At 46.6% G+C, this 21,437-nt stretch overlaps 1 protein-coding gene and 1 long non-coding RNA gene across 4 annotated transcripts in view; both read right to left on the reverse strand.

Annotated features, from left to right (window-relative positions):
* LOC144806039 (uncharacterized) overlaps window positions 1-3,896 on the reverse strand; it is a 32,629-nt gene extending 28,733 nt beyond the window's left edge. The window contains exon 1 of the mRNA XM_078672488.1: window positions 3,828-3,896. Within this exon, the coding sequence (XP_078528614.1) occupies window positions 3,828-3,896 (69 nt within the window). The remainder of the gene's footprint in view (window positions 1-3,827) is intronic.
* The window catches only part of LOC144806044 (uncharacterized), a 401,169-nt gene that overhangs the window by 190,939 nt on the left and 188,793 nt on the right, over window positions 1-21,437 (reverse strand). The gene's annotated exons all lie outside the window — the stretch shown is intronic.

Raw genomic sequence — 21,437 nt, forward strand, 5'->3', positions numbered from 1 at the left:
CACCTTTCCCTCCTATCAAAAGGAAAAGAAAAATACAACAAATACTAATATTAGATACGTTTAAAATAAAATAGCAGGTGACATATAGTCCTTTAAATCATCTAAGGTCCATACATTTGGGAAACTGGGAAAGTCGCCGTCAAAGTTTGATTTTATGAAAGATCCAACATTGATAACTAACCAATGTGATCTTCAAACTCCAATTAAACCACTGAGTAGAACAAATATTATATCCCCTAAGCAAGGAGTAAGTGAACCAGGCCACCCTGAGTCTGAAGCTGAAGTCGAACAAATGTCAAATTCAACTAAGGACTAAGTCAACCATTGGGGTCAAATAACGGACCTAGAGATGTCAACTATTCCACTTATTGTTCGTTCACAAGAAGAGGACGCAAAATGCACAAATCTAACAATGTGAGATACTCAGCAATTACTACCAACTAGGCAGCCAATGCCAATAAAGTGCAAGTAAAAATCAGAAAAGCTAACGGGATAGGGGAACCATCTCATTTGGGCCAAATAAATCAACCATAGCAAGAAGCTCCAAATGAACTAAATGGTGGGGTAAAAATCATAAGGGAAGCCAATACCCCCCTGAAATCGGATGTTACTCTGTCTAAAATAAATTCAGTTAAAAAACAGGAGCAGCCGAAATTTAATCAAAATAACGGATCTTAAATTAATAAGGACGAATACAACAGCAACCCAGAAACTCTGCAGCGTTGGAGTACTCCATATCAAAAAGACGTTTTGAATAGTAGTCCACAATTCATTAATTCTTGTGATGAGGGACATGATTTTCAAGGACAACAAAAAGAGGAGTATAAGGACCTATCATTCATAAATGGGCAACACCATAACCCAGGTACTCAGGTACCAGGAAGTGGGAACGCAGGAGCAATTTGGGATTTATTCTTCAAAACCTCGCAATTAACTCTGGAAGCTTTAACATATCAGTCCAACAAAAAGGAGGTCCAAATAGATCTCTTGAGTGCTACGGCATCCTCTGTTTCCGGAACTGAGCAGAAGATAACAACACAAAATAATCTAATAGTAAGGGCACAATCTCAGCCAATATCTACGTATGCAGAGTGTAGCTGTGCCCCACTAATTAACAAACTAGCTACCATTCCGGATATTTTAAAAACAATAAATGACAAGGTAAAAGGGAATTTTCCTAATGTGGGAATTCAACCCATCAAGACCGACTGATGATACAATAAAGATACAATAAAATGTAAAGACAATACTGTTGTTGTTAAAGAAAAAATAGATGATAAAACAAAAGATCAAGAAGTGATAAACCTATGCTCGACACAATCAACAATGACAGACGCAGCTCCAGAAGTTCATATATCCAAAAGACAGAGGAAAAAACTACGGAAAGCAAGAAATAAAGCTTCTAAAAGTATGAAAAATACAAATGCATCAGATATAGTGAGATTGAACAATAGAAACAACCATGAACAAATATCACATTGTGAAGGTGAGGGTAAACAAATGTCTCCAACAAAACCATTTTACCCTCTATTTAATAAGGATCTATCGGAGATACAAACAGTTATAAAAAATAAATGCCTAAACAATCAAGCCGATAGTATAAAAATGATAGAGCATGGGAAAGTTCAGTCCTTAGAAATGCTGCAAGTGGAGGAAAGTAATAAACAGGTGGAAAATAAGCCATCACAATTGGAAACAAATAGAGCAAAGAGAGAGAGTATCAGAGGGGATGAAACGAATAGAGATTTGTTAAAAACCTAGAAGGATATTAAATTACCACAAGATCTGGGAACCGAAACGAAGCAGTTACATAAACATCGACAATCATGGTCTCAAACTGTTAGTAATCATAATGGAAGGTTAATTGAGCATGCTCAAGGTGAAAATAGCCTGCAACAAATAAAATAAAATAACCCAGATCAAAAAGGAGTGGTGCAGGTAATTTTTACGCCACAATATAAATCTAGGGGTAACAATGAAACAACTTGCAAACATCCGGAACCCAACACAAGATGGCAGGAGTATGCAAAGCTTGTGCATCTACAGCACACATGCCTCGAACAGAGGATTAATGGCCCCAAATCCCTGTCGTGGTATCTTGTCATTTTGTGGCTCAGTGTGCCATGAGATGTGGCAGGCTATAGTGCTTGGTGTGATTTGGTCATTTTTGACAAGGTGGAGTGCTGAACGGTTAGGCAAATTTAGATTTTCTTTGTTTTTGGGATCGTGTGATATAGTGCGGTACCTACAGTAAGTAAATAAATTACATTGCTAATATACCATAAGGATGTGGGGGTGAGTGTTATTAGGACCGAAGCCTTGCTGATTATATGCAGAATAACAGGTCTGGGAGGTCACTACTGACTAGGGCAGGTTAGCAGCTGCACAGGCCCTGGGCATTGATCCTATTGAAGATAATATGTGATGGGCACTGGTGACTGGAGCTGGCTAGCAACAACGCTGGCCTCTGGTATTCATTACAAGCAGGGTAACAATACATGTCAATATTGATTCGAACTGGTTGGTAGTAGAGTTGACCTCTGGTTTTGAATATTAGCAGGATTTAAGGTACAGGGGTCACTACTGACTGAAGTTACTTAGCAGGATAATAGGTCTCAGGGGGCCCATACTGACTGAAGCTGGTTAGTATGATCACTAGTCCCAAGGTGCTACTAATGACTCAAGTTGGCTAGAATTATAACAGGTCCCAGGGGGAAGTACTAACAGGAGCTGGCTAGTAGGCGTACATTCAGGTCCAAGGGGCCACTACTGACTGGAGCTGGCTAAAAGAATAACAGGCCCATGGGTGGTGGGGTTACGAATGGCACCAGTGACCGGAGTTGGCTAGAAGCATTGCCAACATTTGGTATTGATTAAATGCAGGATTCCAGGTCACAGGAGACACTGCTGAATACAGCTGGATAGCAGCAGTGGTGGCCTCTAGGAAGAAGAATTGAGAAAGCATAACTGGATATACTGGTTTCTTTAATACCGATAATTGGTTACACATGAACGCCACAATGTGCATGGATATATTACATTACTAAATTACAATAGTCTGTTCGCCTTAATGTGCCTGCAAAGTTATACGATTCTATTGTAGTAAATTGAATATTGACAAACAGAAGTGTTATGTCCAGAAACAGTGAATTCTGCAGCTTGTCTGTGTATCTTTTATCTGCACCTCACAGACTCACCTTCCTCTCGAGAGAAGATCCTGCCTCCTACTCATTAGTGTTGTTTCAGTAACTGTTTTTATCACGTGTTCATGTTTGGTTGACTAGTATTAGGAGGAAAGTGCATAAAAATACATTGTGAATCATTAGCATTAAATACTCCACCTTGCTTTAGGGTGGATGCTCTCGTCCATTGCAAAGACACTTGTCACTTGTTAGTTTGCTTGGACTTTTGCTATTTTTGCATTAAATTTATGATAGATTTGTTGGCCTTAGGTGTGTTGTGTTTTATTTTACATATCATAAGAGATGATGAGGAAAATGACAGTCCAGTATACACATTCTTCATATACGACCGGGCCTAGGGCCAGTCTCTATGCCGGACCCTACCGCCACAAGGATAAGCTACTCTCGTCGAGATCTTCTCAGCCTCAGACCCACCAGGAACAGCACCTGCCATGTAATGTACGACCCCAATGTACCTTTCACTAGATGTAATATCTGTAAACCAGGGAACCTACTCCTTCCCAGTCGGACTGTCCAACTCCCAGGCCTCAAAATAGCGACACTCAACTGTAGATCGCTCCCCAAGCACGCCCTACTCATCAACCATCTGATCGTCGATCTCGATCTGGACATACTCTTCCTAACCGAAACTTGGATCACTGGACATTCTAACTCCGACATAGTCTTGGCCTTACCCCCGGGCTTTTTGATCATGTCCCAACCCCGCCCTCTTGGTCGAGGAGGGGGATTAGCCATTATTTATCGTGACTACTTCACCTGTCGATCCAGCGATATTCAGAGCCAGGAGTCGGAGAGCTGCCTCTTTACGCTACTGCTTTCCCCGACCAACTCCCTGTCAGGCCTCCTGGTTTATCGGCCCCCAGGGCATTTCGGCCCCTTCTCTGCCGCTTTCCTGGAAACCGTTTCATCCCTGGCCCATTTAACATCTAACTTCCTGATTACAGGAGACCTCAACATACATTTTGATGATCCACTAGATACAGGGGCTTCTGATTTAATCTGTGACCTGGGAGCCCTTGGCCTCTCCCTTGTCAATTCAGGAGCCACGCACTCGAAAGGACACCTGCTCGACCCTGTGTTCTCGAACATTCCTTCCCTTCAGTTCACTAAGTCCCTCCCCCTCCCATGGACGGATCATTTCCTTGTCTTGGCCCATCTTCCTGGGTCTTTCAAGAAACCCCAAAAACCCACAACTTACACCAAGGACAGAGCCTGGGCCAGACTCTCGGTGGAAAACTGGGCCATTGCTCTGGACGCCACTACCCCCAGTCTCACAGCTGACCCCTCCATTGCTGATACTCAGTTCAGAGACTGGATCTCCTCTTCCCTCGACAGCATCATTCCTATCAAAAATCGGGAGAACAAACATAGGACTAAGGACCATGCTCCATGGTATAACTCCGAACTCAGAGCGCTCCGTAAAGAGTGTAAAAAGGCCGAGAGATTGTGGAGAAAAGATTGGCTCCATAGCAACAAAGACATGTACCATAGCGCGGTGGGACGCTACAAAGCAGCCTTAAAGCTAGCCAAAGCTGCATTCTATGACAACAGAAAAAAAACCGCGACAAACTCCTCAAAAGAATCATACCTTATAGTCAAAGAACTACTAAACATTCCAATAGCACCTTCCCCTCCCTCCCCCCCTCCAGACAGAAGCAAGGATCTGGCCAACTACTTCGACTCTAAAATCCTGCGGATACTTGACTCCCTCCCAACCATCAGTCCACCTACCCCCACGGACATAGTGGCCTGCAACAACAGCCCACAGTTGGACACTTTTAGAGCAGTCTCCCTCACAGAGGTAACCTCCATGCTGGATAAAATGAAAAGCGGTTCTCCCCTTGACCCAGCCCCGGTTAGATTCCTAAAAACTGTGTCCCCCAACATAGCCCCCACCATCACGGACCTTATCAACACATCTCTCTCCCAAGGAACGGTGCCCCCCAACTGGAAGAACGCAGTCGTTAAGGCCCTGCTGAAAAAGCCCCATCTCAACCCGGACGACATGGCCAATTACAGACCTATCTCGCTGCTCCCATGTATCAGCAAGATGGCGGAAAAGCTAGTGAACTCGCAACTGTCTCAATTCCTTGAGACAAACAATCTGTTGCGTCAATCCCAAACAGGATTCCGTCCCGGCCATGGCACGGACACTGCTCTCCTCTCCGTCATCGAGGAGGCACGGTGTATCCTGGACTCAGGAGGATCAGTGACAGTGATCCTCCTGGACCTCAGTGCCGCCTTCGATACGGTGGATCACCGTGTCCTTTTACACCGCTTGGCCAAGGCAGGAATTGTGGGAACGGCGCGAGCATGGATCGAATCCTTTCTATCCAACCGCTCCTTTCAGGTGTGGGACGGCAACTCACGCTCTGAACCACTATCACTCAAGAACGGAGTTCCCCAGGGGTCATCGCTCAGCCCCACCCTGTTTAATGTATACATGGCCCCCCTGGAAGATGTAGTGGCCCCCTACGGGATAAAAATAATAAACTATGCAGACGACACTCAACTAGTCGTCTCCTTATCTCACCTGGATAACCACCCAGACAGCCTGCTGAACTGTCTCCAGGACATCCACACCTGGATGTGTGATTCCGCCCTGAAGCTGAATGGTGCAAAAACTGAGATCATGCTCCTGGGAAACAAATGGACGTCCATCCCACCATCAGTTTGGCCGGACACCTTTGGTGAAATTCCCTCACCAAAAAAAGAGATCAAAACACTGGGAATATGGTTGGAACCTGACCTCACAATGAAGACTCAGGCTGCTAAAACAGCAGGCACCTGCTTTGGTCTCCTGCGATCCGTGCGCAAGATTCTCCCTCTTCTCCCCCCTCTATCCAGAAAATTACTGGTCCAGGGACTTATCTTAGCCCGGCTCGACTACAGCAACGCCATATATCTTGGGGCACCAGAATCCACCCTGGCCAAACTCCAACGCACCCAAAATGCGGCGGCCAGGCTCATTATGAACCTCCCACCCAGAGCTTCAGCCAAGCCTGCCCTCAAAGCCCTACACTGGCTCCCTGTCTGCCAGAGAGTAGAGTTTAAAGCCCTGTGCACCACCCATAAGCTCATCAATGGTGTTGGTCCAGCCGCTCTGAGAGACATGGTTACTCCATATAAAGCCCTCAGACCCCTTCGTTCCGACGCCGAACATCTTGCCACTGTACCAAAATTCAGGAAGGCTCGCACCGGTGGTCGTCGCTTTTCGGTCAGAGCTTCCACAGGATGGAACGCACTCCCACGCAGTCTACGTCTGGAACCCTCTCACGCCTTATTCCGAAAAAAACTCAAAACCCTCCTGTTTCCCAAATAGCTCATTTCCTCTCCCCCCTCCCCTGGTCTTCACAGATTTACAGCGCGGGGATGCCTACGGGTCACCAGGCGCTTTAGAAATCGCAAAATAAATAAATAAATAAATAAAATCAACTCACAGTATACTATTCCGGAGGTTCAGTCGCACAGTAAATATTGGCGCTTGCTCGTTTCACAAAAATGATCCGTTACCTGCCTCGGAGCGCACTTCATACAGACGAGTATGGGGTTATCATGCTGCTGCTACAAGCTCCTTACCTGTGTGAGTTATCGGGATCGATGCAGGGGCAGACCCAAACCAGCAACACGTGGAGATCAATGACAAATACTGAAGAATGAACAGAGCTTCCAAGCTGGTGACCATTACTTAATTAACCTTGAAAATAAAAGACACAGTTTTAGTATTCTGGTGACTTGTGTCAAATACTTAAAAAATGGAACTGGATGTGCTGAATTGGATGTTGTCCCAGGTCATGTGTGACACCTTCCACCACTATTGCTTATGGGACTTGCAGTTTTGTTTTTCTCATTAAAAGGATGGTCTCTGAAGTCCCAGTCTTCTAAGGGATGTTGGTAAAAATCAGAGGCCTGAGTGAGGGTGAAGCATGACACTGCTCTGCTTAGCAGTGAGATGACTGACAGTTCCCCAGCCCTTCCATTCTTTGTCCTACAGAGGCTCGTTGGCCATTCATATTTTTTTGCAACGACAAAGAAACATTTATTGTAGCTTCTGTCAACTGAAGAGATAAAACGCCTGGGTGTGTTTCATTAACTACTGACAAACATGAACAATCAAGAACATGAGTTTCTGGAAAACTATCAAGCACTATCAAGCACCCAATCAGAATCAGCCGCCCTTCACACCCAGGAATTCTTGAGGATTTGGAGAGGATGAATTGCACGTGGTATAAGAGGAACAATACATCGATCAAAGCTCACTTCTCAGGGATGTACTGAAATGCCAGCCTCATGGTACACTTAGCCATCTTTTCACCTCCTCCTCCTCCTCCTCAACCTCTTGACCAGCTATCAGGGCAAATGAGCCTGCAGCAAAGCATCGCTGGCTTGGTTCCACACCGGACCAGGCAAGGTGGTCAACTCCATTCTCCTCCAAGTCAGCAATCACTCTGGTCGAGCCAGTCCTAACCCCACATGAATGTTCCCCATCACAACTATTTTAATGGTACTAAGTTATGTTTCTGCCAAATGATTGAGTCAAAAATTGAAAGGTTTTACTATGAAGTGCTGAAAGAGAAATCAAGAAGTTTTTCAATATTTCGGAGCGCATGCGGGCCAGTAAAAGTGAGTGACCAGGCGGTGGTAGGTTTTGTCTTGTCCCAGGTGTCCCGCCAGGGGCACATCATGGGCCAGGTTCAGGAGGAAGCCGCGAAAGCGTAGGGGTACCACCAGCACCCAGGCTGACCCTAGCTCCGCGGATTTCTGTTTACTATATAACAGACCGTTTTCCCAATAGATAAGGTGGGAGCCGGACTGGTCACCGGCGGCCTGGGCGGCGGCCTGCTGCCGCGGCCCAACCAGGAAAGGACAGGAGGTCTGTTCCAGGCAGAATTCTTCTCAGGAAGGTTCTCCTTCCTGGCGCCACTGGGTTAACGCAGGAAGGTCGTCCAAGTTCGGGGTCTGTTCGACGTCAGGGCCTAGGGGACCTGCGTTGGGGGTCAATGTTCTCACTGGAGGGAAGTTCAGGGACTTCGGGTCGCCCGCTGCCCTCTGGGTCATCAGAGACCGGGCGAGGGTTCACAGATTCCACCCCCCGGGGTGGACACTCGGGCGGTCATGGATCGGGTGCTCATGCATGCCCACTCATGCAGGCCCACCATCTCTAGGTGAGTCCTTCGCTCTACCGGCTTCCACAGGGAGCTCTCCAGGTCAATACCCAGTAGGCAGTCCACGGGCATGTCGGTGCGGACCGCTACTCTTAATTCCCCGGAGATGCCCTCCCACTCGTACGGGACCTGAGCTATTCGGCAGGTGCGGACAGAATTGTCAGCTGAGATCATCCTGCAGGAGGCGTGGGGTATAATTTGGTCTTCTGTGACTAGGTGACACCTTACTACAGTAATGCTAACCCCTGTGTCTCGGAGAGCCCCTATGCGGTGCCCGTTGACGGTCACCTGCTGTCTGTACTTTTCGGTGTTGTCTGGCAGGGGGGCTCCGGGGACCATTTCTCTATACCCCAGGGAGACTAATGACATGGTTGCGGGTTCCCACCCCTCCGGGTCCTCTATCTCTTCCTCTTCTAAGGCTACTGTGGCTGGCTGGCGCACGGGGGGACTTGCAGCAGCGGGTTTCTTTAGCAGGGGGCACTGGGGGTCACTGGCATAGTGCCCTGTTTGCTGACATCTGTAGCAGGCTGTGCTGTTTCTGGGTCCCTGTCTAGCTGGGGGGAACCCTGCTCTCGCTGCGAGAGGAGAGGCTCCGGACTGGTTTCAGGGGGGGCTTTGTTGGGGCCCTGCCTGGGACCCGCTCTGTTTACCCTGACCCCCGCTCCCACCCCTCTGGTGGGAAGATCCTTGCTCGTTTCGGCCATAGTCTCCCACGGGCCCCCGTGGGACTCTGGTGCTCACCCAGCAATCTGCTTCGACAGCCACCTTCTGGGGATCTGCCAATTTGCTGTCCAGAAGGTGCTGTCTCAGCTCTACAAAGCAGTTGGTGGATAAGTGTTCATAGGCGATGAGATCAATGAGTCCTTCAAAAGTGGTCACCTTGCTGCCCTTGATCCACCCTTCCAAGGCCCGGCTGTAGAAATTCACATATTCTACCCATGTGGTGCCGGGGATCTTTTTGCAGTCTCTAAACCATTGTCGATACATCTCTGGGGTGAGCCCATATCGGGATAGCAGAGCGTCCTTCATGTGGGTTTAGGAATTCATGACGGTGGAGGGCAGGTCCAGCATGGTGTCTCTTCCCTCACTGAGGAAGCGGCCCCACAATCCGGCCCCCCAATCCTTCTCGGGCACTCAGTGGGAGGTCATGGCGACCTCATACGCCTTGAACCATTGCTGGATGTCGTCCCCCTTATAATACTCCTTCACGACATCCTTGGGTATGTGTACTTTGGCCTCTACCGGGGACGGGGCTTCTCTGTTCCCCGGGGGTCAGGAGTCTTCGCTTCGTGCTTTGAGTTCCAGTTCTTTTAAGCTGCGTTCATGTTCGAGCTGGAGTTTCTTTCCTTCATGCTCCCTCTGGAGCTTCTTCTCCTCCAGTTCTCCTTGCAGCCGTAACTGTTCGAAGGCTAGTTTCTTTTCGGCCAACTTGAGCTCTCCCTCCATTTTAAGACGTGCTAGCTATAGCTCGTGGTTTCGATTGCGCTCTCGGTCTGTCATCTCCTCCGGCAACAGACCTCTCTCTGTGCTAGGACTCCGCGTCAGGGAGTCGGTTCTCTCACCCTCTTGGTTGCGGGTTTCGGTCTGTGGCCCCCCCTCTCCGCTGTCTCCTTCTGGCAGGGGGAGGAGGGCCCGGCCTCTACCCAGGCTGTCAGGGCTTTTTGGAAGTCTTCTTTGGTACTTAAACCAGTGGTAGCGATGTAGAAGTCTTTGCAGAATTGCTTCAGTTCTCAGTGAGTATACTCTTCCAGAAGGTCCTTCTGGAATGTGGTCTTTTCGCTTGTGCCAGTGAGACTCATGGTTGTTCTTCGTTCAGGTAGTGTGTCAGTCGTTTTACTCTACGATCTCTAGACATAGGCTCTTATCCCGTCGCTTGCCACCAATATTGGAAGGGGCGATCCTAGAGGGCCAGGCTATGCTCTCCCGACCACTCCGTGACCCACCTCTCCCACAAATAATACTGAGTCTTATCGTGAGGTCCTCACCGGGGAGGACTTCGAGTCTAGGATCGTACACACTGAGCTCACACCACACTTACGAACGGACACCACACCGTAGGTTTTCAGTAACAAGTTCTTTATGAACTGTAAAAAGGAATCAGCACTCTAATTTACAAGCGATCGAGGGATCGTAAAGTCTCAGGAATTCGGGAAGGGGGAAGCGGGACAGTCTCAGTCTTTAGGCCAGTACGAAGCGTACCCTGCGCACAGCTCTCAATCCTCGAGCCGGGGGATACGAAAAGGTGATGGTCGTACAGGCTGCTTCACTCACTTCAGGTCGACTCAGGTCGTGTTGGTAGCGTCGAGGGTCCAGCCGGACCAGAGAACTCCTCGAGCTGCGACGAGGTCAGCAGGGCTCGATCCGGAGGTCAGTTCTTGGGGAGCCGCGACCACGTCGGCAGGGCTCAGGATGTTCCGTGAAGGTCTCTTCAGAGTTCAAGATCGAGCCGCGACGAGGTCAGCAGGGCTTCGATTTTCTAGTTCCGTTCTTACGAGGACGAGCCGCAACAGCGTCAGCAGGGCTCCGATGTTCCAGTTCCGTCGTTACTAGGATGAGCCGCGACAGCGTCATCAGGGCTCGAAGAGTTCGAAGGTTCAGTTTCCCCAAGGGTCAGCCACGATCAGATCAGCAGGGCTTTCTTGTCCAGGATACAACTGCTCGCTAGTTGTTGGGCGGGTCTTGATATAGTCCAGTGGCCCTTTGATGTCTGGACCCTCTCAGGCGGAGGTCTCATGCCTTGGGGGCTGGTCGTTGGAGAGGTCCGTCGGTTGGCCCTTTGATCCCTTTGAAGATGCATCCGGGAATTCCCAGACGCCCAGCAGGGTCTGGAGCCAGCACTCTGGGAGGCCAGTGGTGCGATCGAAAGCGGCCCACAGGGGAAGGCCAGAGGTGTGATAGAAACCAGTCTCTTGGGGGAGGCCGGAGGTGCAATCAAAACTCCCTGTCTTATCTCACTCGGGGAGCCCTTTACCCCCCCAGCCGGGACTGGCGCGCCTGTGCCTAAGTTTCGCTGGGGCCGGGGTCAGGCTAGGCCCAGGGAGTCAGGGACCTTGGGAAGGGAAAATGGCTGCCGGTGGCCCTGTGGGGTGATGCAGGTTCTGGGCACTCGGAGCCGGGAAGGAGGATGGGGGTATGCGGGGCTGGTCGTCGGTTGGCGGGGTCGTGCAGGGAGTTTGGGCGTACATGGACAGGACGACCAGGGGCTTCTGGGTGCAGGGCTAGGCTAACGGGGTTCTGAGGAACGGGGGGAACCATGCCACGAGGCCAGGTCCAACAGGTTTTAGGTACTACGTGCACTAAATAATCTTCCTAGAAGATCTCTTGGTGGGCAGACCCCGTACGAAATGCTCTTTAGCATAAAAATGTTTGTCCCGGACCTTGATGGTCTAGACATGGCAGCGACAGCTGGACCCTTTGAAGTAGATAATCATTCTGCTGTGTTACAGAACCTACAAGAGACTCGAGACAGTCTTGCAAAAGAGCACTTGCCCTCCACATATGGAGCTGAAGCTGCTCTACAGATTCCGGTAGATTCCTGTAGTTAGCTGGCTACCCCGAGTCGGTGATCTGGTCTGTGAGAAGGTGGAGAAGAAGGAGTTCAGCCCCTCGTATCATGCGCCCGTTCCAGTGCTTGGCATGCAGGGCACAAGAACAGTCATTTTACCACCACTTCTTGGGCACAAGGGAAACAGGCATGACTCCATTGACAATGTCAAACTACAACGAGCAGACGATTCTTCTTAGTATGACTCCTGCTGTTTCTTGTCCAGCACTGCTGAGAAATTCTGTTTTGGCCTCTGCTGACACCAACATCCCTAACCTTGCTATAGAGATGTCCACAGTCACTAATCCATTATTAAATTCGCCAGCTGGCGATCCACATGAAGATACTGAGTATACATATCTTACGGATTTGTCATTGCCTGGTGTGTAAGCAAGTCTATCTTACCAGTCACATTTTTCCTTTGACTCTGACTCTATAACATCGAGTATACCATTGAGGTTTTCTATTTTTGTTCCTTGGTTTAAAAGACATTTTTTGGTTCCACCTTGGAATTACATCTGGTTGGTTCTCATCTCCATTTTTTTGTTCATGTCGATTGGATTTGTGATGGTATTGTTCCGTCTGGTAAATGGACACAATATAACTGAACAATCAAAAATCATATTAATTGATGGAACTTTAGCCCCACACTCCTCATGACACATCATGAAAAGAGACCAGACTTTTGTCAACATCACAGCCTAGCCTGTGCTAGATGGGATTGTATGAGATGCCCTACAATTTCAAATTCATGGACCCACAGAGGTGGTTAATGTTCCTAATGTACTTCGTGTTTCAATGGGGGATGTTGTGAAACAAAACATACGTTCTGATGATTGGGATGTCCAAGCCATTGAAACTCTCTTTTCTGATTTGAAATATTATGCTGCCTTTGATGCTGAGGATTTATATTTAGACTCCACAAACTACTCCGACTTGTTCTGTTACCAACACTATGGCCATCACTTTCTGCATAAGGCTAATACATTTAGAAATGTGGTTAATTACACCCAATGGGAACATTGTCCTACTCCCTTAGAAGGCAGCTCATATACCCTTTTGAATAAATTCACATATTTTACTGACTTTGATCGCTCTAACCCAAGCTCATTTTATTTTAAATTAAATTACAAATCTAATTCGAAAGTGAGACTTACTCACTCAAAATCGTTGTATTCCAAATCCTTTATGGATCAGTTAGCAGTGGATGGCTACAAGCTATGGAAAGATACCATAGATCTTAAATCTGTTTGGGGTTCTAGACCCTGGCAAGTGCAGGGCACTGAAGCTTTACACCGAGCATGTCTTATTCTCGGCCACATGTTGTTTTTAAATAGTACGATCCCACAAACAACTTGTCTTAGTTTGGCCACTTCAAAACACATGAATACCCCTAAAATTCCTAATCTGCATACTTACCCTAATTGGAAGAACCATACTGATAGATCCCTTGATGAATTACAATCTTTCATTCCAAATTCCTCCTTTAACATTTCGTCCCTGGATCCTGAGGGTTGGCTGTTGTGGCCAACAAGTTCTGCTTCTTGTCAAAATGGCTTTCTGGGTTTAGCCCCTGGCCTTACACAGGACAGAACTGATCCTTTTTTTAAACTTCCCATTCAGTCACCACCTAGTCAGTGGGGAAATGATGTCAAAATTGGCTGAAACATTCCACTCTTTCGTCTGTTAAACATCATTTATCTTTGTACACCGACAATGTTGATTTAACTGATTTTGTTAAGAGTCCTGTGAGTGGAAGATCTAAAAGATATATATATGTTCTATTTACTATGAAGTTTGGAAACTGTCGCAGGTTGAGGCTGCTTCCCGTTTAAGAGCAATAGACCAAGCTAATTTGGAAAAAGTGTTTGCTCTCATTGATAATAGCATTAACACACTCTCTTCCAGGAGTTACACCTTGGATAATATTGTTTCGTCTTTTGTGGATATTGTGCAAGATGATGTTTCTGTTTTGTTCCATGGTCAAAATCAATTGCGGTCCATCACGCAGTTTGCATGGACCTTACAAACTTTAAAATCTGGAAAAGTGCCTTGGGACTACATTAATATTTCGTCTGTGTTTTTACCGTTTAATTTAACAGAAAAACAACAGTTCATGTCTAAGAAGGATGCGTCATATTCTCCATGGCATATAAAAAAATTAGAACCATTACCTTTTTCTGTAGTCGAATCTAATTCAGCTGTTGGTTCATCCATGGTTTAATAACATTGCCTTTTCCTCTGTTTAAGTTTAGTTCATGTATGAAACACTATGCCCTGGGTAGATATGAACCACTTGGTACCGCTTATCTCCATGAAGTTTGGTTTCTGCCCTTCTTATACAGATGTCTTAGGGATGGCTAAGAGGTTTACTTAAAAGGGGAGGAGTGCACTTCCACACCTGACCATTCACTCGTATGCAAGAATGTTCAATTGCACGGCACATGTAATGTGGAGGCTCCAAATTTAGCTTGCATTTTGAAGGGAATTCCTGTGCCAGCTATCGTACCAACATTCATACTATTAGGTCATTTCAAGAATAGTTATCCTGTTTTGTTGCAGCGCACGAATGGTGCTTCTGGTGTGAGAGGTATAGGTGTTCAGCAAGCTCCTAAGGTAGGGGAAGTGGTGTGTTACCCCAGAATGCGCGTTCCTTGCCTCCACAAAATTCGATGAATTGTTTTGATCAGCAGAATGGTGCGTCTGGTAGGACGGCTCAGTACTACGCGGACGATAACTATGTCAAAGGCGAGAATATGGATGGTAATGATTGCTAGGACAGCCATAGACAAGGAGAGGAAGTTGTTTCAGTTCCAGTAGATCAGAGTGGACCTTATGTTGAAGTGATTACATCAGGTGTGTCAGAGCCTTTTCTGTTGGATACTGGTGCTGCGAAGTGTTCTATTATGCACTCTAAACTCCCTGGCGCACCTTTGTCTGGCTTAACGAATGTTTCAGTAGGTTTTTCTGGCGCCCCAGTTAGTAATCCGATTTCTAGTCCCTTGTCTATTTCTGTTGGACCTTGTGATTTCGAAGCACCCCTTATTCTGACGACAGGTTGTGGTGAGAACTTGTTGGGATTGGACTTGTTGAAAAGATTGTATGCAACGCTACAGTTTACATTGGGTAAGAGAGTGATCTCTCCGATGTATTTGTCTAAAGATCATTTTCCAGCTGAATTGTCTTCTCTTTCTGATTCTCTTTGGGCTACTGGTCCTAATGATGTGGGTCTTTTGGAGACTCCGCCATATGTTGTGACGCTGAAAGCGAATGCTAGATTGCCACGTATTCCCCAATATCGGATTTCCAGTGATGGTGAAAGAGCACTTTTGGCGATCATCTATGATCTGATTGAGAAAGGTGTGATTGAAGAAACGAGAGGTAATGTGTGCAATAGTCCAGTTTTGCCTGTTCTGAAACGAACTGATTCTTCACAGCCGCCTGTGTATAGGTTTGTGATCGATCTTCGCGAGGTGAATAAGATTGTAGTTCCGCAATTTCCAGTTGTGCCAGATATCACTGCTTTATTGACTCTGATTCCAGCTTCAGCCACCTGGTTTTCGGTGATTGATTTGAAGAATGCTTTCTTCAGCATCCCGATTGCCGAGGAGAGTAGGGATATTTTTGGCTTCTCTTTAGGAGGCCGAAGTTTCCGGTTCAAGCACGCTCCTCAAGGCTATTGTGAGAGTCCATCCATCTATAGTCAGGCTTTGAAAACACAACTTGATGCGATTGTTTTACCTGATGGTGCTGCTCTTATTCAGTATGTCGACGATTTGTTAGTTGCTGCTGACAATGAAGAGATTTGTAAAGAGGCTACTTTGTCGTTGTTGCGTCATTTGTCTGATTTCCATCATAAGGTGTCTCTTTCGAAGTTACAATATTGTCGACAAGAAGTAACCTACTTAGGTCACCTCTTATCAAAGGAGGGAAGAAGGTTGACCCCAGAAAGAATTCAAGCCATTGCGAACATGAGTGTGTCAACTACACAGAGAGAAGTGCGTGCTTTCTTGGGTATTATGTCGTACTGTAGACAGTGGATTCCGAATTTTTCACTTCTTGCGAAACCTTTGATAGCTCTTACTGTTAAGGATACTCCAAATCCTATTCCTTGGACTGACGAATGTTAGAAGAGTTTTTTTGAACTGCGCGATGCGTTGTGTTCGGCTCCTGTGTTGGGTACTCCTGACTACAGTAAGCCTTTTACACTCTATGTCCACGAGAGAGAGGGATGTGCATTGTCAGTTTTGACTCAACAGTTTGGCGATAAGCAACGTCCATGTGGGTATGTTTCATCAACTTTGGATCTGGTAGCTTGAGCGTTGCCGAGTTGTTTGAGAGCTACAGCAGCAGCAGCTGTCTCCATTCGACAGTCTGCTGGTTTGGTGATGGACAATATGTTGATTGTGATGGTTTCACATGCAGTGGATACCTTATTGAATCGAACCAAGACACAGCACTTAAATAGTGCTCGGTTGTCAGGTTACAAATTGACACTTTGAGCAAGTCATGTGCATGTAAAGAGATGCAACACGTTGAATCCAGCTACGTTGTTGCCAATTTCAGTTGAGACAGATGTTTGTGAACAGCATGATTGCTTCCTTAGGACAGAGGAAGAAACGAAAGGGAGGATAGACCTTAGGGATACTCCTCTTTCAGAATGTGATGGTACTTTATGGGTGGATGGTTCGTGCTTCAAGCTTCCGAATGGTGATACGACTGCGACATATGCTGTTACGACTTTGCATATGATGGTTGAAGCTGCACGTATCCCACATAATTCAGTGCAAGCAGCAGAGTTGATTGCATTGACAAGAGCGTGTGTGTTGTCAAAAGGGAAACAAGTGACTGTGTATAATGATAGCCAGTATGCGTTTGGTGTGGCTCATAGTTTTGGACGATTGTGGAAAGAGCGTGGGTTTCTGACTTCGCATGGGACTAGGATTCAGCATGGTCAGTTGGTGAATGAGCTCCTTGAGTCACTTACTTTGCCGTTGCAAGTTGCGATTGTGAAATGCAGTGCGCATAAGAAAGTTACTGATGATGTTGGTCGTGGTAATGCGTTTGCAGATGAAGTTGCGAAAGAAACAGCGAGAGATGTGATGAGTCGAATGTATGTTGCGGGTCCGGCGAGATGGGTTCTGGATAGAAGTATGTGTGAAGATACGATAGAGAGCGTGAAGTCTATTCAAGCTGAAGCTACAGAGAAAGAGTTGAATGAATGGAGAGAAAGTAAGGGTAAATTGGATTCGAATGGTTGTTGGGTTGAGTTGTCAGAGCATCAGCGATGGTTGTTACCCGATGCGCGTATGTGCTTCCAGTGGTTACGATGGCGCATGGAATGGCTCATATCAGTGTGAAAGGGATTTTTTAAGTTGTTGGCTCCAGTATGGCAAAATGCTGGAATTCCTAAGTGTGCAGAGAATTTGGTCAAGAACTGTATGGTTTGTTTGATGTACAATCCTGGTAAGGGAACTCCGACTCCAGCTGGTCATTTTGCGCCTCCGACGGATCCGTTGGAGGCTCTGCAGCTAAATTTCATCCACATGGAGAGGTGCAACAACTTAAAGTATGTGCTCGTTGTTGTTTGTGCCTTTTCGCGATGGGTAGAAGCATACCCCTTGAAAGATAACACTGTCTTATCTACAGCTAAAGCCCTTGTAAAGGAATTCTTCCCTAGGTATGGATTGCCAAGAATGGTCTGGAGTGACAATGGGAGTGAATTTGTGGGTCAAGTTATGAAGAGAGTGTGTGATGGTTTAGGAATAAGGCAGAAATTCCACGCTGCAAATCATCCCCAATCAGCTGGCCGAGTCGAATGCTATAAAGGCACCCTTGAGCTAAAACTAGCCAAGATTCAGGCGAGCTCTGGTCTTCAATGGCCTGATGTCTTGCCGTTAGCCTTTCTGTCCACAAGAATGACTGTGCATTCGCGAATGGGACTTAGTCCGTATGAGGTTTTGTTTGCTCGCCCGGCAAATATTTAGGGAGTGCCGCGGCCGACCAAATTCAGTGAAATAGAGTGTCCTGTACTGCTTGATTACCTTTACGAATTGACAGCTAAATTGCGTGTTTTGCACCAACAGGTTCATGATACACTGCCACAAGCATCTGAAGATCCAGGACATGCTATCGAACCTGGATCTTAGGTCTTCGTGAGAAATTTCCAGCGGACCAAGAACGATCAGCCCCGCTGGAACAGACCCTACTTGGTGCTTTTGTCCACACGTTCAGCAGTGCGAATGCGCGGTAAAAAGAACTGGATCCACGGTGTACATTGTAAGAGGTCCCCTTTGCCTCTGCCGTACGACCGATGGGTCCAGAACGGACTTCCTGACTCTGAGACTGAAACCGTGCCTCGTCTTCTGCCTTTTAGCGATGCACGTTTGATTGGAACAAACTCTGAACGAGAAAGCGACGATCTTCTGCAAGAAGCTATGCCTCTGTCAGTTCGTCTGGATACTTCTGAACCTGAACTTTTGTTCCGAGAACAGACATTGCCTGGCAAAGAGCGTTATAATTTGCGACCAAGAGTCGTTGGACTAATAAACAAATACATTCTTTTTCTTCTGATTTTTAAGGTTTAGCTCTCCTCCGAGGAACTATTTTAATTTTTGTTTTTCGAACCGCCATCCGGGTTCAGCTGTAAGGTCGCGGTACAAAGACTTTGGAGTGCAAGCCGAAGATGTTAGGTCGACGGTTCTGGTTGGTCTAAGGGCGATCCCTGGAATGACAGGCGCACTCCTTAGCACGGAACACCCTAGCGCCGCGAACAGCACGATTAGAGGATGGAGTTTTTCGAGATGGAGAGACCTGTTGAAGGAATGAGCTTTAAGAGCAAAATGTGTAAAGTAATGAGCAGAAAGTGTTTTTTATGTTACTTAGCTTAATGATGTTTCTGATAGGATATATTATAATCTCTTTCAAAGTGACGTTTGCACCCACTGCACAACCTATGCCTCCTCCTACTGTTTCTTCGTATTCTTTTCACCCTCTGCCAGAACATGAGTCCATTGGGAGATTGGAATTCGTTAATAATAACTCCTTTGTTCAGCTTCTGCACAAACACCAGCTAGTAATGAACACGACTGATTGTTGGGTGTGTGGCCTTATGCCCCATACTACCGATAAAGGTATTCCTTACCTGGTCCAGCCATTCAGCTACAATGCTTCTGTGTGGGCATACAGAACAATGTTCTTCTATGCTCGTGAAGTTTACCCTCTACGTTCTGTGAAGGATAGTCCAAAGAATAGTGCTCTAGTTAAGGGAATAGTAGATATGATTAGAGGAATAGATTCTTATGAGACTATCCCGAGAGATGAGACGCTAGCATATATTGGATGGAACGTTACTGGATATGCGGGTATGGAGTAGATATGATTAGAGGAATAGATTCTTATGAGACTATCCCGAGAGATGAGACGCTAGCATATATTGGATGGAACGTTACTGGATATGCGGTATGGAGTTAGTCTGAGTGAGAACCAGCGAGCGAAAAGATCCTCTCCAATCTGGATTGTACCCCAGCAGGGTCATTATTACTGTCCGCAAGGTAATGGCAAGAATCCGAGAGCTCAGTTAGGGAAGAGTGTTTGCACTGAGACATATGTTTTTATGTCCCAGACTTCCCCATCGTTTCTAGCTGCTAAGGGTACCTATTTTGTCTGTTACAATAGAGCGTATACATGGTTGCCCCCTGATTTCTCGGGCACATGTTTTGTCTCGTTCCTGTTGCCTCCTACGTATACAGCTGCGGCAGATTACCACAAGACGAGAGTTGTTAGAGGTGTCTTCAGTAAGGAAGATACTGCAGGACAAGAATTGGGAGATTTTCTGAAGGTTTTTTTGCCGTTTTGGGGACCTATGGTTAACAGCAGGAACATACGGCAATTGACAAGAGTGGTTGAGTCCACCATAGTTGAAACTGCCGGTGCCCTTAGTAACTTGCCTGCTCGGATCGCCTTATGACTCTTCAGAACAGAGTTGCGTTAGATGTCATACTTGCTGATAGAGGAGGGGCATGTAAATTGATTCAATCGAGCTGCTGCGTTTTCATTCCAGACAACGCTCCGACAGTGTACCAAGACATTTCCAAGCTACATAAGATCTCCGAGTCTGTGCATATGGACGAAGGAGATTGGTCGTTAATGGGATGGTTTTGGGAATCGTTATCCACTTGGGGATGGAAGATTCTGATGACCATTGGGATGGTTCTAGCTATTCTTTTCCTGTTCTGTCTCTGCGTACAGTGTGTTCCTGCTATATGTGGCCTTTGTGCTACTTCGTGTTTGAGGAGACGTGTCCAGAGAGAGTTACTAAGTACTAGGATGATGCTACAGCAACATCTTGATGATCTGATGAATATAGACCTGGATTCAGATTGATGTGAGTTTAGGTTATTGCCTATGTAAGGGCAAAAGGAGGATCTGAGGTTCCTTGAATTCTGAACCTGGGTCATAAAGGTTATGGTTCTGTTACGATTTTGGTAACAGCGAACCGTAAACAGTGAGCTTAGCAAGCATGAGTGTTTTCGTCATGTTACACCGATGGATTAACTGTGTATTTGACGATTTCGTTCTGAAACCCTTGGGTTCCATTTTGTGCATGGCAGCCATTTTGTGGATTGCCCTCACATAGGCCTATGACTGTGGCTGAACAAGTCTCTAGGACACATGCACCTTAGCTTGAGTTTGTACTGACTTCTGTGTGACCTGAGCAAGCTGACTCCATTGCCCAAAGCTAAACCTGTTGAGCCAGTTCCTTGTTCAGCAGCTGGTCAAGATAGAGATCAAAGAGCAGGACATTGCTGAGTTTATGGTACACGCACACACCCTTCTATCTTGCTTCTCATCTGTTTCTGTTCCTTCTTTTGTGGTCTATTTATGGTTTGGGTTGAGGTCCTTTTATTATGGGTTCGTCCGGCCTGTTTGAGCAAGAATGTTGGGCCTTCCCGTGTAATTTATTATGGGCTGGACAACTGAAATGTGGGTTTGTCATCATGCAATGCTTTTGTCGTGTATACATGGGATTGGTCAACTGTAAATAAGGAATGTTTGCCTGAAGCACAATTATTGGCATAAAAAGGTTCAACCTGCTTTGTAAAATTGAGCAGTCTCCTGAGAATATACACTGTGTTGTACTTCTAGGACCTCTATTACTGGCTGCAGCCAATAAATTTGATCTTTGACGTCACCAAGAAGTATCCCATGTCTCTGTATTCTAAGACAGGTGAATCTGAAGACATCGGGCGTTTCCCCTGGCGCCGCTGGGTTCTAAAACCCGGTTCTTCTGGGCTTGTCCTACCTTATACTTACAATGCCACCTGACCTTGGGACTACCATAGGGGTGATTGATATGAAGAAAAGGGAAGGTTTAAGGACTGGCAAGTGGTGTGCACTTGCCCAGTCAGCATGACAGTACCAGACTGCATGCAGGCTCTGCAATGGCAGACCTTAGACACTTTCACAAGGTCGCTTCTGTAGGTGGCACAACCAGTGCTGCAAGCCCACTAGCGGCATTTGGAT

Source organism: Lissotriton helveticus (assembly GCF_964261635.1).
Source record: "Lissotriton helveticus chromosome 1_1 unlocalized genomic scaffold, aLisHel1.1 SUPER_1_unloc_40, whole genome shotgun sequence".
Lineage (NCBI taxonomy): Eukaryota > Metazoa > Chordata > Amphibia > Caudata > Salamandridae > Lissotriton > Lissotriton helveticus.